This window comes from Eubalaena glacialis, chromosome 8, assembly GCF_028564815.1.
Source record: "Eubalaena glacialis isolate mEubGla1 chromosome 8, mEubGla1.1.hap2.+ XY, whole genome shotgun sequence".
Lineage (NCBI taxonomy): Eukaryota > Metazoa > Chordata > Mammalia > Artiodactyla > Balaenidae > Eubalaena > Eubalaena glacialis.
In genome coordinates, this window is record NC_083723.1 from 128,826,879 (window position 1) to 128,843,328 (window position 16,450).

Consider the following 16,450-nt stretch of genomic DNA (forward strand, 5'->3'; position numbering starts at 1 on the left):
GGGAAAGGGCCGCTCAGGGGTTTAGTCACGCGAGAGCCCTAGACCAGACTCCCAAAGGCTGAAAGAGCGGGGTCCAGCATGGCCCCGGGGGAAGTCAGAAGCCCCCATTCCCCGAGCAGGAAAGAGACTGGCAGGTGATATCTACAAAAGAGCTGGTCTGGGAACCGGCCCAGCTTCCGAGCCTGGAAAGCCCCCCAGGACACCCCTGTGTCCCCAGAGTCTCCAAACCTGGAGGTAGCATGTCTGGAGGGACGGAGCCAAGGAGTGAGGAGCAGACCCAGAAGAGGGGCCAGAGGGGGCGCCAGGCAGGTTAGGCAGCGTCTCCTGAAGCCCCCCCCCAGGCCCGAGCCCCCCCACGGGAGACCCCCAGGACTGACGCCACTTCCCACAGCTCCCTTTCCTCTCCAACCCTCCCTCAAACCCCACCGTGGCAGCAGTGGGGGGGGGGGGGCAGCCCCGGCCTCCATCCCATCTGGAAGGTTTCTAAGAAACAAGGGGCGGCAGGGGGGCAGCAGAGGGCACGTCTCCAGGAAAACAGCCTGGGGCTGGGGCCTCTGCCTTCCGCCTGCTGCCTGGTCACCACGGAGGGTTTTGCTGAAGGAAGATAATGAAGGTTCAATCAACACAGCCCCGCGTGGGCCTGAGGAGCCCCACTCTAGAGCTGATTCGGGTGATTACTTCTGAGCCGCGAGGACGGTCTCCTAGTGCCGCAGGCCGCCAGCTGCTCCTGGAAGCTCCTGCCTCAGGACCCCTCTGCCTGGTACTTGAGGCCTTAGAGTTCTCACACGAGGTTCCTGCCTTTGATGAAGGAGGCGCCCACTCCCTTCCTCCCTCCCTCCCTCAGCCCTGGGCCACATTCAATGTCCCCTCTACAGAGGGAGGGGTGCAGTGTCACTGGGGGGCCATCACTCATTCCGTCATGCGTGTGTGTAACACGCACCCACGCCGTGCGGTCAGCGTGCCGGGCGTGCTTATGCAGACATGCAGCAGGGACCACTGGACCTGAGCTGGGTCCTCAGTGGCCAAGCCTGTGGGGACCCAGGGGTGTGAGCGGCCCAGGGGAGTTGCCCACGGGAGCCAGACACGGGGCAGGAAGCTCCAGGAACCCCCTCCTCCTCTTTGAAGGGAACAGTCAGCACCTCCGGCTCAGGCCGTCTGTCCTGCTTACTGGGCCACGCGGAGACTGTGACAGGGCCAAAGGGCCTGTGGAAGTGGCCACGGTCAGCAGGAATGGCTCCCCGCTGGGCTGTGTGAGGCCCTCCCACTCCAGGGCCTGAGTCTGATGACCAGACCCTCCTGGAGGTCCTGCACACAGGAGCGGTGCCGGACGCACAGCCAATCAATGCGATTTGACAAAGGACAACTGTAAAGGACCCTTGACGTTACAGGTGGGAATACAAGTGGCTTCGGGGGCCCGCGTGCGGCTTAACGGAACACAGAAATGGACCCTCTACCAGCGGGTGACTCGTCTCACACCCGCCCCTCCTGCTCCGAGGCCATGGCCCGTCACCGGAGACCTCAGCGGCCCCACGGCACCTGGGCTCCGCTTGGGTCCCCTGTAGTTCGTTCTCCGTGTGGCTAGAAAGACGCTTTCCTGGAGAGCATCCGCGGTGGCTCCAGCTCTGGGACCAAGGCCACCTGGGCTCCCGGCCGGGCTCCCACGGCCGCATGACCCTCCCATGTGGACGTCCCCCCCGTGGGTGGGGTCTCCTGCCCCAGGTTCCTCCCTCTTAGCCTCATCCCTCTGTTCACGGGGACAGGACGGAAGGCGCCTGACCTTCTCCGGCTCTGTCTACGTGTCCACCTCTGCTGGCAGCTCAGCTCCCCGGAGCAGGACCCCCGCCTGCTCTCCACTCCACCCGGGCACTCAGCGCTCGGTAAACATTTGTGTAGCCATAACTGTCCCCGTGGACCACCACGTGCGCAGAGCTGTCAGAAGAGCCTCATTAGCTGAGGCACCATCCCCGAGGCCCTGGCTCGCCTGCGGGGGCCAGGCCGTCCCGATGGTCTAGAGCCTCCCGGGTGGTTCCTGGTGCAGCGGGGAGACCTGAGGCCTGGGGCGGGGTTCTTTCAGGGGATTATAGTCCTTCTGAGGACACTCGGGTTTCAGCTGCGCTTACAGAACCAACCTGAACCCCACTGGACCCTTCCTTCCTCTTCTTCCCTCACCAGTTTCTCTGTGACACAATTAACAAACCCCACGAGCTCACGGTGGACCCACCAGACGGAGAAGACGCCCAGGGCCCCGCCCACACTCACGCGATGTCCGAGAAGACACCCGCCGGCATGTCCAGGAGACGCGCCACGTCCTCCAGCACCTCCGTCCCCTTCTCTGGGCTCAGCGGGCTGCGGGGAGAGCACAGGGTTATGCGGTGGGCTTGTCACACCCGAGGAGCAGGGACCTCCGCAGCCCGCCCTCCCGCCCTGCTCGGAGAACTGCCCTGGCTGTGCCCCTGGCACATCAGGGCTGGGCTGCAGGCACCGGGGGCAGAGGCCTCCCCAGCCGTGATGAATCACCTGCATTTTCCAGCAATAAACCTACAGTACAACGCGAACGGGGTTGTTAGGGGAGCGTGATGGGCCCAGGAACCGGCAAGTGGTTCATCTCAGCCGGGGGGCGGGGGTGGAGACGGGAGGGGGGCGGAGGAGCGGAGGCCGGGAATCCAAGTTCCGGAGGGGCGTCAAACGTACGGAGCAAACGCATGTCTTTGAATGGATCCGGATTCACTTCTAAAATGAGTTATGCGCCCGTGAGGATACTGAAAAGTCACGCTTTTAAGGATGGCAGGGCAGCCCAGCAGCAGCAACTCCCCAAAGGGGCTCACGTGCTGCAGCATGGAGCCTCGGACCCCCAGCAAGGCCAGCGCCCCCAGGGGGGCACCTCCAGCAGCGCGTGTGACTCAGGTCCCTGAGCCCAGCCTGTCTCGCACCCCAGGCGCTGCCCGTGAAACCCTGCCAGAGCCCTTCAGAGGAGAACTCGCCTGCGGTTACGTGAGCACCGTCGACAGCCAGGGTTTTCGTCCCAGCCTATCATTCAGTCATTCAGCACATGTGCAAGAAAGCCACGGGGTGCCGGGCGCTGCCCGGGAAATTCAACAACAAACACTGAGCTACTTCTTGGGGTTTATATCCAAGTGGGGACACAAGCAGCAAAGTCACCAACAAGAGAAAGGGATTGTGTCGTTGGGGTTGAACTGTGTCACCGAAAATTCACACCTTCACGTCCTAAACCCGGAACCTCAGAATGTGGCCTCACGTGGAAACAGGGTCTGTGAGGTCATCAGGCGGTTCCTCATCCACCAGCACTGGGGTCCCCATGGCAAGAGGAGGTCGGGACACAGACACGCCCGGGGGACGACCGCGAGGACCCAGGTGCCAAGCCCCCTCGCCCCCCGCAGAGGGCGGCAGGAGCCCCGGCGGCACCCTGTGAGTGGAGGGCGGTGAACATGCAGGAGGTGCCCGATGGGCTGTCCCAGAACCGCGTGACTCTAAGAGCCAGCGGGGGCACAGGGCACGAGAAGGAACCAAGGGGGCTCCCAGAGGCGGGGGCTGTGGAGGTGGGTGCCGGGCAGGCCCTGCAGCCTGCTGGGATGGTTCAGGTGTGCGGGCAGGAGCGACTAGCAGGTGAGCGAGACCAGGGGCAAGGGGGACGCCTCGGGAAGGGCGGAAGCCGGATCCCCGCGTAGACACGTCCACACGGGCTGTGAGGTCGGCTGGCGTCAGGGGAGGACTCCAGACGTCTCTGCGCCCCGAGGAGATGCAGAGAAGCGGGCGCAGCGACAGGACTGGGGGCGACTGCTCCGAGATTCCCAGGCTGACCGCCGCGTCCCTCGGAAGACGCTGTCACCCAGTGAAGTCACCGCTCGGGAGGCTGCCATCAGCCAGTCCCACCGCGAGCTGGCGGCAGGTGTGGGCTGGGAGCCACGCCGCCCACGGCGGCGCCTCACGCTACACCCACCTCTTCTCTGGGGGGAGACAGGGCCGCCAGCCCAGCGAAGGAGCTGGAATGTGATTTTTGGGTGGGGACACCGGTTGCTGCCGGTGGCGCCACTTTTACTGACTGTGCCAGGCCCGCTCGCCACACCCCTGCTGGGGACTCCAAACCCTCTCTCCAGCCTCCAAGCCGTTCTTCGTAAGGTGAGGAAGGAGAGGTCGGTCCCGGTCTGCAACTGAGGGGCTGCCCCCCACCATCCTGCTTCCTGAGTAAGTAGCCCTCAGGGCTGGGGACCCTCCCATCAAGGGTGGACGCGTCCCCCAAACCTCCCAAACACGCTCTCCAGAGGCTTTCACGTTATGAGGTTTTAAAATAAGAATGTTTTTAAAGAGGTGTGTGTGCATGTGGTGCAGACACGGGCCCTTTTACCCCGTCCCCTCACTCACGGAATCCCAGGGACACCTCTCAGAGCTGGCATCTCAACCCCGCCAGGAGGTCAGCTGCCAACTGGGAAAGGAGTCCACTCGGAACCCTCCCTGCCAGGAGGTGCAAGTCAGGTCCGTCTGTTCCTCAAGCCAGCCTGGTGCTCGAGCGTGTCTGCATCTACGTGAAGTCTGCTGGGACCCCGAGCTCCGCGTGGGGACAGGCCTGGCTTCATGGCAGCCCCGTGGGCACCTGTGCCCTGCTGCTGGGGACGGGTCTCGAGGGAGCCATCCGGTGCTGACCACAGCGCCAGCTCAGTGCGCAGGAGAAATCCCGCCACATCAGAGGGCGGACGAGTCCCACAGCCCGGCGTCAGGAAGACAGGGCCCTGTCCCCCCTTCCCCGGCTCCTGGCCACCAAGCAGGCCCCACCAGCTCTCACCCCTAAGGCCGCGAGGCTCCCTCCTTTCCCTGAACCTCCCTCTGCACGTTGACTCAAAACCACCCAGCACGCCACTTATTTTCAAAGGTCTCTGAGGATTTCACGTGTTTCGGTACTGTCTCTGTGCACAAGCTGCAGGCTTGCTGAGGGTGTGACCAGCTCTTATCTTGTTTTTTCTCTCCAAAGCCTATGCCCCTGCCAGACACAAACCAGCTTCCCAACCAGGTTGCTACAAGATTCCACTAACCCCATTTCCTAGCTTGTCTTCAACAAGGGGTAACGTAAGGAGATGCGGAGCCCGGCACCTCCGTCGTGGATGTCAGGCCCACCGTGAGCCTCCTGGCCCTACCTTCTTCCACCCTCACAGCCCAGAAATTGAACATTTTCCTCCATCACAAGATTATCTAAAACAGCCTTGAAGATAATGATGAAGTTCGCCAGCCCAGAATGTTTTCAGAGGCCGGCTTGCTCTCCAAGGAGACGCCTCGACGACCAGAGCCGCGCGGTGACCCCGTCAGCCCCTCCCATCTCGCTGTCACGGCTCCGGGCAGGCAGGGCAAATGGCTCAGGACAACAGTGGCTCCATTCTTGTGCAAGTTGGACAAACGAGAGGGTGCTGACTGCACTCAAAACGAGCACGCAGTTATTTCCGTTTTATTTTTAAACTATGTGGCCATCAGCTGTCACTTCATGGTCTGAACTTCCTTAGAAAGCAGTTGGAGTTCATTTCAAAAGTCAATGGACGGTTACAGCACGTGCAATTTCATGGGCTCGCCTGTGACAGCTGCCACCCTGATTACCTGGACGCCCAGCACCGCCTGGAAGAGAGCGATGGGGGCGCTTTTAGCAGCCCGAGGTCAGAGCCAGCAGCGGCCCTGGGGTCCTCTGCCCGCCTGGTCATCAGCGGTAGGAAGGATTTCCTGTCGACAGCTGGGCCGGGCCTCCTCACTAAGGCACTTCCTTTCTGAAGCCACACGTTCCTGCTGTTTAACCGAGTTAAACAAGGCTGCTGCTGGGAGCCACTAAGTCAGCCAAACAGGGGAAATGGACTGCGTCCGCATCCTGACCTCGATAGAAGCCCGCTGAGGGGCGGCCGCGCCCCACTCTCAGGAGAGCCTGATGGCCACACGCGCCACGATGGCTGCGGTGTCCTAAGTCACTGCTGGACCAGAGGAAGGGGCCAAAATGAGGAGGTGATGAGGGAGCTTCGGAGGCCACCCCGAAATAAAGACTAGTGAAAACGGTGTAAGGGTCAGAAAGATTAGGACCCGTGCAACCTTCTGGAAGGCGTCCCTCCGCCCTCGGCATGCGTGACTCCATGGAAATTATCTCACTCACTGCTCACAACAGACCTGGGAGGAAGGCCCCGTACTAACCTCACTTGAGAGAGGTGGAAACTGAGACTCGGGAAATTAAATTCCTTGCCCAAGAGCGTGCTAGTAAATCCCCAAAGAAAGATGGAAACGGAAAATGTCAAGTTAACGCTGGGATGTCGGCTTCCCGACTGTGGGGTGAGCCCCCCGACTGCTGCACCTCTGCTTGGATTTTAGCCCAACCAGACTGAAGAGCGTCTGCACCCATAACCTCTCCAGGTCTTATTTTTCCAAATGCTATCGTCTCTTACTTATGAGACACGTGAAAGCAAGCTGAGAACGGGACGCGGCAACGGGGCTGGATGCTCCCGCCAGCCGCACGTTCACGCCTGGGACTCTGTGTCCAAGAGCCGACTGGGCTTCTGCTGCTTCACTGCCTCACTGTGAACGTTTATTTATTTGAAAATTCACCAAAGGTTGGGAACCAAATGAGTGATGGATCACAAAATGAAAACGAGTCAACCTGGATAGAAATTTTTTTGATGAGATGATACTTGAAATCAATCAATAAAATGAGATTTTCACGGGATTCACCAATTATTCTAGTTATCCGTACCCATCATTATAACAAATAATGATGTTTATCTTTTTAAATAATCCTATAAGGTAGTTAAAGTTTTTGCTAACCCACAGGAATTCTCCCCGGTGCAGAGAAGTGACGCTTCTGACGAGGACGATGCTGCAGGCACCACAGTGATTCAAGATCCCAACTCCAGCCTCGCACCACCATTTTCCCGCAGGAGTCGAATGAAGGCCCGGCTTTGCAGAGCGTGAGTGAGTGAGCCTATGACAATCTGGGCAGACACACTGAGCTCCCGTGAGGGCGGAGCTCCCCGGCATCGCAGAGCACAGGCAAATTCACCTCGAGCCTCTGACAACCCTGAATTACTCTTATTAAAAACTGCTAACAACCATCAACTCTTCACAGGTAAATCATAAATAGATTAAAAACTGTTGTCTGCTAACAACTTGGCATTTTTTAACATCAAGATGAGACTGTGCTTCTCAACATAAATATATTCAAAATTTTAACAAATATGTTCTCCATAATATATTTGAATAAATATATTCTCCAAAACAATTTTATTCTCCAGGAAAAAAAAAAATTTGCCAACCACTTAATACAAATCTAAGCATACAACGTCTTAGAGTGTCACCTTTATAAAAAGTGCATTGACATCAAAAACATAAAAATGTAAAGCTTTTGTATGCATTCAAAGTTAAGTTGCTATCCACTCAAAAGGGACTTGTAAATATGTTTTATGTAAGCCTCATGGTAACCACAAAGCAAAAGTCAATAGTAGCACAATCTAAGAGAAAAGGCTTTCAGCTTTTCACCGTTGAGTATGATGTTACCTGTGGGTTTGTCATACATGGCCTTTTTACGTTGAGGTAAGTTCCCGCTATGCCCGCTTTGTTGAGAGTTTTCATCATAAAAGGAAGTTGAATTTTGTCAAAGGCTTTTCCTACATCTCTTGAGATGGTCATTCTCACCTGCTTCCAAGACACTCCATGCGACCCAGACACGCCGTGTGTCCCATACGGCAGAGCGTGGATCAGGGTCCGGGAGGAGTGGGGGGAGGGAGGGAACATCTCCCCCGGGAGCCCCTCTCCCCTCCCCGCCCCTCCTGCGGCCCTAACCTCCAGCAGCACCCACACGTGGGGATCCTCCACCGAGCCTCCTCGGGACACACGGCCTCCGCCAGCGCAGCCCCGCAGCGAGAAGCAGCGGGTGGCCCTCTGCTGGCTCCCCTGTCCCACGCCCGGGCCCCGGAGGCTGACCACAGACCTCGCCAGGGTGGACTCCTCACCCTAGCAGTCGAGGTGCCACTGCCAAACTCAGATTTCAGTCCAGCCCAGGTCACAACACAGACGCTGCCCGTGGCACAGAGAGCGAGGTGGGCACGGTGCTGACGGCCAGCATGCCCACTGGCTGGTCTCCTTATCCCTCCTCCGTGGGCAGCAGAGGATCCAGGAGAGCGGACCCTGACCTCGCCACCCACCGCTGGCGCCTGCAGGGCCGTCCTACGTCTGCTGGGGAAGACCTCACCGCTCACTGCCCGTCCTCCAGCCTCATCTCAGCCCCTCAGGTGCCCACGCGCCTCCTGACGCCGGCGGGGCCTTTGCTTGTGCGGCTCCGCCCACCTGCCCCTGCAGAGCTCCAAGTAGGGGCCCTGCAAGCTCATCTGAAGCCTGAAACCAACTCCGACGTAACCAGTATCCACAGCTAGCGCTTCTAGTAAAACTTTTTAAAGTCATCGTTCTACGTAAGCCTATATGCCTCAACTGAGTCTCCTCTGGATACTGGTTTTTTTTCCATTTTTCCTTTTCCCTCTGGCTTCATTATTCACTTGCCGACTTACTACTACTTTGACAGCAGAGCAAATCTCATCTTTTCATATTTTTCTCCCTCTTTCCTACTCCTTCATATGTAGGAGTGGAATTTAAACTGCTTAACTTTTGACAGATTCAAGTCTTGGCCCATTTATAACACAGATGACACTCTGCAAAAAATCAATTGCAGGTGTTAAGGTATGAAGGTCTGTGGGGATTACTGTGGAATTTCAGGGCATCGTTGAAGACAAAAAGCTAAGCTTCCCCGATGATTATGGAAATCCAACAGCAAAGCAGCTGGTGGGCTGCGTAGATACAGATATGGATGTAGATGTAGGTATAGATATATAGGTGTAGGTATAGGTTAGGTGTAGCTGTAGATGTAGACAGATAGATAGAGACATAAATAGATGACACAGACGTAGATGTACAGATGTACAGACATAGGTACAGATATATAGGTGTAGGTATACGTTAGGTGTAGCTGTAGATGTAGACAGACAGATAGGGACATAAATAGATGACGCAGATGTGAGATGTACAAAGGTACAGACGTAGGTATAGGTATGAGTGTAGGTGTACCTGTAGGTGTAGACATGCAGACACAGATATGGACGTAGGTACAGACAAATGTAGGTGTAGGTGTAGATGTAGGTACACAGATACAGCTGACACAGACCTAAGCAGACAACACAGATGTAGGTGTACAGACGTAGGTATCCGCGCAGGTGCAGGTGCAGCTGCAGACACATACATACAGGTACAGGTCTTCACGGCTAAACGAGCAGAGTCCCCACGTCCCCAGACCCTCCTACGTTCCGCACTCCCAGGCTGAGCTGTAGAACCAGCCGGTAGGAGTCGGCCTCTGAGGACAACCATGCGGCAGAGAGAGGCTGGAGGGCCAGGCTCCAGGCCTGCTCCGCGTGGGCTGGGCTTCCTTCCCCTCCCGGCGCCGCCCACCAACAACACATCTCGCCCTTCGCTGCAGCACAAGGGTCCCATGCGGGAAGGGGGCTCACAGTCAGAGACCACAAGGGTCCCCTGGCACCATCGTTCCTTCTGGCACCTTCTGGGCAGCTAGACATGGCCAAGCTGACCTGGAAGGCGTTGGGCCAGAGAGGCACTGAAATTGTTTTCAACACCCATCATATTTGCACTTTTATGGCATTTTCTCACTTCGTCTACCGCCATGGTTAGAGGCCAGGCAAATGTGAGATATCCTCCAGTTCTAGAATTCCAGCCAATAGCAGACATCAAAATCCAACACGGCTCTATAACCTCAGCAAATGTGAGCCTGCAGATTCCAAGCCATCGCAGACCAAAGAGCCACCCGCAAGTTGTCGCCTTATTTGGATCCCGAGTCAACAAGCTAATAAACAAAAACAAAGTTCTGACACTGATGTGACAACTGGAAATTTGAACACAGACTACATATTTGATGATATTAAGGGCTTTGGGGTCCTTTGTAGGTGTGATATGGCGTTACGCTATGTTAAAAAGAAAGAATCCCTCTATTTTAAAGATATTTCATGAGATGCTTCTAAGACAGTATAACTGGGATTTGTTTCAAAGGAGGAGGAGAGCTGGAAGTAGGTGGGGTGTGACCGGCCTGGGCTGTCTGGGTCGCTGGGCCTGGGTCAGTATCTTGCTCTTGTGTGTGTTCAAAATGCTGCATAGGGAAAAGCAAACACAAATCTGCTGCCCCGTGAAAAATACGAAACTGACAGCCAGGGAAGCCTGTTGGACAGGGGACCCCGTGGCTGCATCTCGTCACCCGGGATGCCCAGGCCCTCGAGCCGAGGCCATGGGGACACCGCCCAGGCCCCTGGAGCGCGGCCACCGGCAGGTTGTCCTCGCGACCCCCAGGCTCCCTTAAATCAGCACTGAGGATGCAGATGTAGGGCTGTGAACTGACCCTGGGAGGGCTTTCTAAGTAGAACCTCTGTTTAGAGGCAAAAGCCTTGTCACTGGTGCTTTTAAAGACTCAATTCTGTGACTTTGGGTTTCTGTTACCATCGGATCCTCAAAGTGCCTCGAGAAGGACTCTCACATCAGTTACATCCATTTTCCTAGAATTTCCGCAAAGCCCGCCCCCAGCGGGCTGATCCTCGAGCGGAGGCCTCAGCTTCCAGAAGTCCCTTCTCACCCTGTCACTTACTCCCCCAGCACCCCCAGTGCCTGTCTGGCGCTGGGGGTCCAAGACGGACAGAGCAGCCGCCACAAGAAGCATGATGTCTGTGTGAAGGCATGGTCTGCAACTAAGTAAACAGATCCAGAGCGGGGCTCCAAATAGAAGCCCATCCCAGCCGACCTGAGGAGTGAGTGTTTCTCGGAGAGATTCAGAACCACGAACGTGAGAGCCCGGGCGTGGCTGGAGGGCGGGGTCCTGAGGTCGGTGACAGCTGCGGGGTGGACGGGTGAGGGCATCAAGCCGGGAAACTTGCATGATCTTACGGCAGCACTGGGGCTACATCAGGAAGGGAGGGACGCTTGCAGGGAAAGCGGGTGGGGGGCTGTCAAGGGTGTGAGAGGGAAGGAAAGCACCGCAGACCACCAGCGCCTTCGGAGGAGCCAGGCGCCTCAGGGGCTGGGACGCAGCAGAGCAAACGCTGATGCGGCCCCTGCTAGAAGCGGAAGAACCCCACAGGGTGAATCATTCCACCCCCAGGTAAGGTTCTGAAGGGAGGGCGGCGCCCTGGAGGAGGAACCCTGACCAAGGAGAGCTGCCTGGAGGAGGTGGCATCTGAGCGTGCTGGGCAAGGAGCAAACCCAAGGCCTCCTGTCAGGACCCCACACATTCCAGAGCGGAAAGGAAGCAGGCTGGGGAGGCAAATGGAGCCACAAGGCCCAGGCCTGGGCAAGGCCGCCGTCCTCGGGGACAGAACGACACGGTCAGGTTTAGGTTACAGAGCGCTCTCCTGGGGAGAAAGGATGGAGGGGATGCAGGGAGACCTGGGAGGGGTCCTGCAGGGGCAGGGCTGGCGTGGAAACGTCAGCGTCAGCGTGGGTAGCGTCTCCCGGACGAGGAGGAGGAGCCGGGCAGCTGGGGGCGGGGAGGGAGGCACCACACCCCAGGTGACAGCAGAGGAAGCAGGCGGGGGTGGGCTGAGCACAGTCGAGTTCAGTCCCTGGGCTCCTGTAACCAGTACGAGGAGAGCGACGCGGAGAGAGCTGGGTCAGGGGTGAGACGTTTACAGGTAGCGATCTGGTTCGAGCTGTGACACGGGATCGCGAGGTTCTTTACTTCGTGGGCTTGGGGACCCACCCGGCTAACACTGCTTACACCTTCATTAACAACACAGACACCCCGGAGTTCTGAATCTCACAGCCTACTTTTGTACTTTCCTCGGCTGAATTTCAAAACAACCCACCAACCTGAACGGAAATATGTCTGACTGCCTCAGGGGAAAAATCACACTGTGTTACGTCTGGATCTCTTTCCTTTTGTGAGCACCTCCTGTGTCTCGGTCATTGTGGGTCCTCAACACTCGTCCCATTTCACAGCTGGGGCGCCAAGTCCAGAAAGGCCGTCAGGAAACAGACAAGTCAGAACTGGGCCACCCTCTGGGGCCTGAAGACCACTGTTCACCGTTCTTCTCACTGACAGTCCCCAGAACTACCAACTAAGCAGTCAAGAATTTTAGATTTGGGGTTTTTTTTGTTTCTTTTTCGTACCATTTTTTAATATACAAAAAATGATTATTTTTACTCCTTAAGGCTATCTCCCCCCCCACCCCAGTCTTAAGTGATAGTAAACCCATCACACCAAAGACCGTCTTTTAAGACAAACCAACCAAAGGATGGATGGTGTCATGGGAGGGCTGTCCAGGAAGGGTTCCACACAGAGAAGGGGCCGAACCTTCTGAACACGTCATCGAGACATGGCCCGAGAGTGGCGCCGAGTAACCGCACACACAGAACCGCCCCCCGACATTCTGGAGGTCTCCCTTCTCCAGCAAGGGAGGGAGAACCCGCAGAGATGGGCAGGACCCGCGCCCGGCTGCCCACGAGCACAGAAGCGGCCACGTGAGCCCTGAGGGGCTGCTCGGGCGGGGCGGGGAGGGGCGGAGGGAGACCAGGGCTGGACACCCCCTCCCGCGGCTGAGCGGGAGCCCCCCCGGCTGCCGGCGCTGGCGAGCGCAGAGCACGCGGCTCTCCCACCGCGGTGAGGGGTGGCGGAGGGCGGGCAGGCTTTCCCCCGGGGCTCCGAGCGGCAAGTGTCTGAGAGGAGGAGGACGGTACCCGGCCCCGGCGCGGCCGGCAGGGCAGCCTAGCGCACGGGCCAGGGGCGGCACACGCTCCCGAGGCCTTGCCAAACGGGGCCCCTTCTTCCGGACTCGACTGCCCAGGCCCTACCCTTGCCCGGAGGAGGCAGGGAGCAGCGCCCGGCCCGACGCCCCTCGGCGCCCTCCTGACAGCCTCCCCCGACCCACGGGCCTTCGCTCCGCTTCTCCCGGGGGGCGGCCTCCCCGCGGCGAGCGCTGCGGCTGACGCCCCATCTGGTGAGCGCGCCGCCCCATGCGTTCCCGCGCCGCCGCCGCCACTACCCCGGTCGCCTGCTGCCGTGGGATTCCCGCCCCAAGGCGGCCTCCGCGTCCTCTTCACCGAGGCCCAGGGCGCAGCCACCAGTGGGACCCGGGCTTCGCCCCGCGCTGGGGGTTCCAGGTGGTCCATGAGGGCGCGGGGACCGCTGCACGTGCTCACGCCGTGGGTTTACTTCCCCAGACTCGGTCTGCGCGGCTCGGACGATCCTTGTACCGGAACAGGTCCCCGTAGGACACGAGGGCCCGTCTCCTCAGGGGGGCATCCCTGCCCAGCGCGCCTCATGGCTCCCAGTCTTTCAGCGGTAAAGGCGGTGTGGCCTCTGCTGACAGGTGAGCAGTCCCTCTGCTTCACATGCACCCTCCATCCTGGGGTCCCTTCCTGGCAACCTAACTTGAAATAACTTTTAAATCGTCCTTGGAGGACCTGGGATGGCTGCCCTGCCCTTCACGCGTCTCGAATAATCCATCCGGTTTGTAAAGAGGATGAAAATGCAAGTGGCAAAGGATGAAACTACAGCCCCGCCCACCAGGAAATGTACGAGCAAGGCCAGCACGGCATCCCCGCCAATGTCAGGGGTGAGAGGACGCTGAGCTGCCCGTCATGCTCTTCTCCTTTTAGGAAGAACCAAACATACAAAAGTCCTTTATGAAAAAAAAGAAAAGAAAAAGAATAGTGTCGGATTCTTGTCAGTAAACAGTTGATCCATTAAGGCTTAAACTGAGATCTGGTGAAATCTTGCCCCAGAGAATCCCAAATTACCAGTTAATCTGACAACAGAGGCAGAAACCTCCGTCCGTCCGTGGAGGGAGGGTGGGAGAAGCTTCTGGAGCATGTCTCCCCTGTGATACACAGAGAGTTCCGGATGTAAAGCTGTCGGCTGCACCACAGATCTTCCATCCAATGGAAACAGCAAAAGAGAAAAAGGGAAATCAGCCAAGATAAGATAATGATCTTTTTCTTTAACCCGTGCTTGTAGCAGGTAAATGTTCAGGCCCCAAAGGTGAGGCCAAGGAAAAGCCCTCAGGAAAATGAACTCTGGACGCAGAGAAGAAACCCTCAGAAGTGGCTTTGTGTTATAGGAAAGTCAGCAAGAACAAGAGGAGACACCCGACGAGATGGGTCTCCCTTCATCCAGGCGTCGTCCACTCACACTGGGTTTCCTGTGATGCTGAGGACGGTAGGCCTGGATGGTCCTGCTCTAAAGTCCATCGTCCTCTGTTCTCCGTTGTTCACGTGGACTCAAAAAGTCTTCCCAACGATCAGAATCCTTTCCCAGCACTGCACAGGGCCTCAGTCTCCTCTGTGCGCAGCTGAGCCCCAGGCCCCAGACAGGAGCAGCCCCGTGCCCTGTGCCGGGGACCAGCCCTTGGGCATCAGGACATCCTGGCGGGAGGAAAGGTGCTCAGAGCAGCTGCACAGTGGTCCCTCCAGTGACCACACACACACAGCACAGAGATGCACACAGACACATACACACACACACACACAGGGACACATATGTACTACGCACACATGCACACATACAGACACGTGTATGCACAAACGCATACACACATGCACATACACACATGCCACACAGACATACACTGACACATACATCCTACACACAACACACACGTGTACCTGTGTATACATACATGCACACATACACAAATACACACAACACAGATACACACAGATACATACAGGCTACACACAGACACATAAACATGCAATACACATACACGTCACACACACACACACACGACAGCAACGTTTGCTGAGAAAGGGAAAACCCACAGCACAGGTCAGACTGAGAAGCAGGCTGCTGGGAGGGTCCGACGCGACAGCACCACCCAGGCCCCCGTGCGCTCTGCGTCACGCGTGATTCTGACACACCCAGCGGGAGTTCCAGTTCTGAGCGAAGGGGCTCAAGGCAGACAGAGTGCGGGGAGCACGGCCCGGAGGCGTGGAGGCCGGAACGGGCAGGCGCATCTTCATGAAAAGGCTGGAGAAGCGAGGCGCCAGTGCTGCGGAGGCCTCCCAGCCCAGGCGAGAACACCATCTCCACTTTCACGCGGCCTTGACACAGGGTCTGTGTCTGTGGTACAGGCGGCGTTTGCCGTGTGCGGTGCAGCGACGGTGAACACGCGCGGGTGAGAGCGCAGAGGCCGCGGAGGCAGCAGGAGAGACGGCTCCCGCTCCGGCGTAGCCCCCTCCCCGCGGGGAGTAACCACGGAAGCTCCCTCGACGCCTGACCAGAGGCACGGGATGACGCAGAAGCAAAACCGCGGGTGGACGTGCGCGCACACCTGCACACGCACCGGCGCACACCTGCACACACACACACGCCTGTGCCTGCAGCCAGCCAGACGTGTTTTCCCTTGGAATCCCCACTTCCATTCCGTGAAGAAAACACACCGTTACAAAGCGTCAAACGTCAGATTCGTTAGTGAGACCACCTGAAGAACAGGGCCGACCACTTGTCACTTGCTGGGCACGTGACATTTGATTCTGTCCCTTGTTACGCTCAGCACAAAATTAAGGGGAGGACAGAACACTCCATGGTGTGCGGCACGTTTTTCCCTCTGAAGAGTGACTCATACCCTAGTATTTGGACGACTTGAAGCTTCTGGAGTTCTAGCCAACGTGGGCTGCCCGGGGCGCCCCCCGCACCACCCGTCCTGCCTGAGACACCCCGGCTCCAGCTCCAACAGGCACCCTGTGGTCTGAGCTGCAGGTGATGGGGCCAGGACCAAGGAGCCGGGCAGGGCTTTGTTTGGGGTTTGTTTTGTGGAGAATCACCCTCAAGCTCGGGTTCCCGGTCCAGAACACGGGGTCGGGGGGACGGGCTGGCTCCTGGCTGCCCTCCCACACCTGCAAGACCAGGGATGCCCACCCTCCACCTCCAGGTGAAGATGGGGAAAAAAATGAAAGCGTTTCCCCAGCCTGCGCAGGGCCAGGATCTCACCCACGGAGAGATGAAAAGCTCGCACTCACTCGTTTTCCGTCACAATGTAGCCGTACTCCTCCTGGGGAGGCTGGACTTCCAGCCGCAAGCCTTGGCCGGGGGGTCCCCGGGCCCCGGCGCCGGGGCGCTGGTCCTCCTGCGGGGCCGCCGGAGCCCGGAGCTGCGACGCCCGGAGCCCGCCCGGCCCTGGCTCTGGCTGCGGCGGCCTCTGCAGCAGCTCCTTGGAGTAGGTCTGACTCTTTATGTTCTCCACCCCAAAGCGATCCTCCTCTGAAGACGGGGAGGCCTCAGGGTCCTCCGATTTCTTGATCTCCGTCTTGAAGGACCCGGCAAGACGGGGGGCTCCAGGCAGGAATGGAGACCCAGCACCCTGCAGGAGGTCCCCGAGTTTGACGCCCAAACGGCTGACCTGGCAGAAAGGAAACCAGCTTAAGAATGTGCCCCAAGTCA

General features: G+C 58.1%; 1 protein-coding gene across 1 annotated transcript in view; it reads right to left on the bottom strand.

The window, feature by feature from the left end:
- PTPRN2 (protein tyrosine phosphatase receptor type N2) overlaps positions 1 to 16,450 on the bottom strand; it is a 702,618-nt gene that overhangs the window by 422,825 nt on the left and 263,343 nt on the right. The window contains 2 exon segments of the mRNA XM_061198224.1: positions 2,260 to 2,346; positions 16,030 to 16,409. Of these exon segments, the coding sequence (XP_061054207.1) occupies positions 2,260 to 2,346; positions 16,030 to 16,409 (467 nt within the window).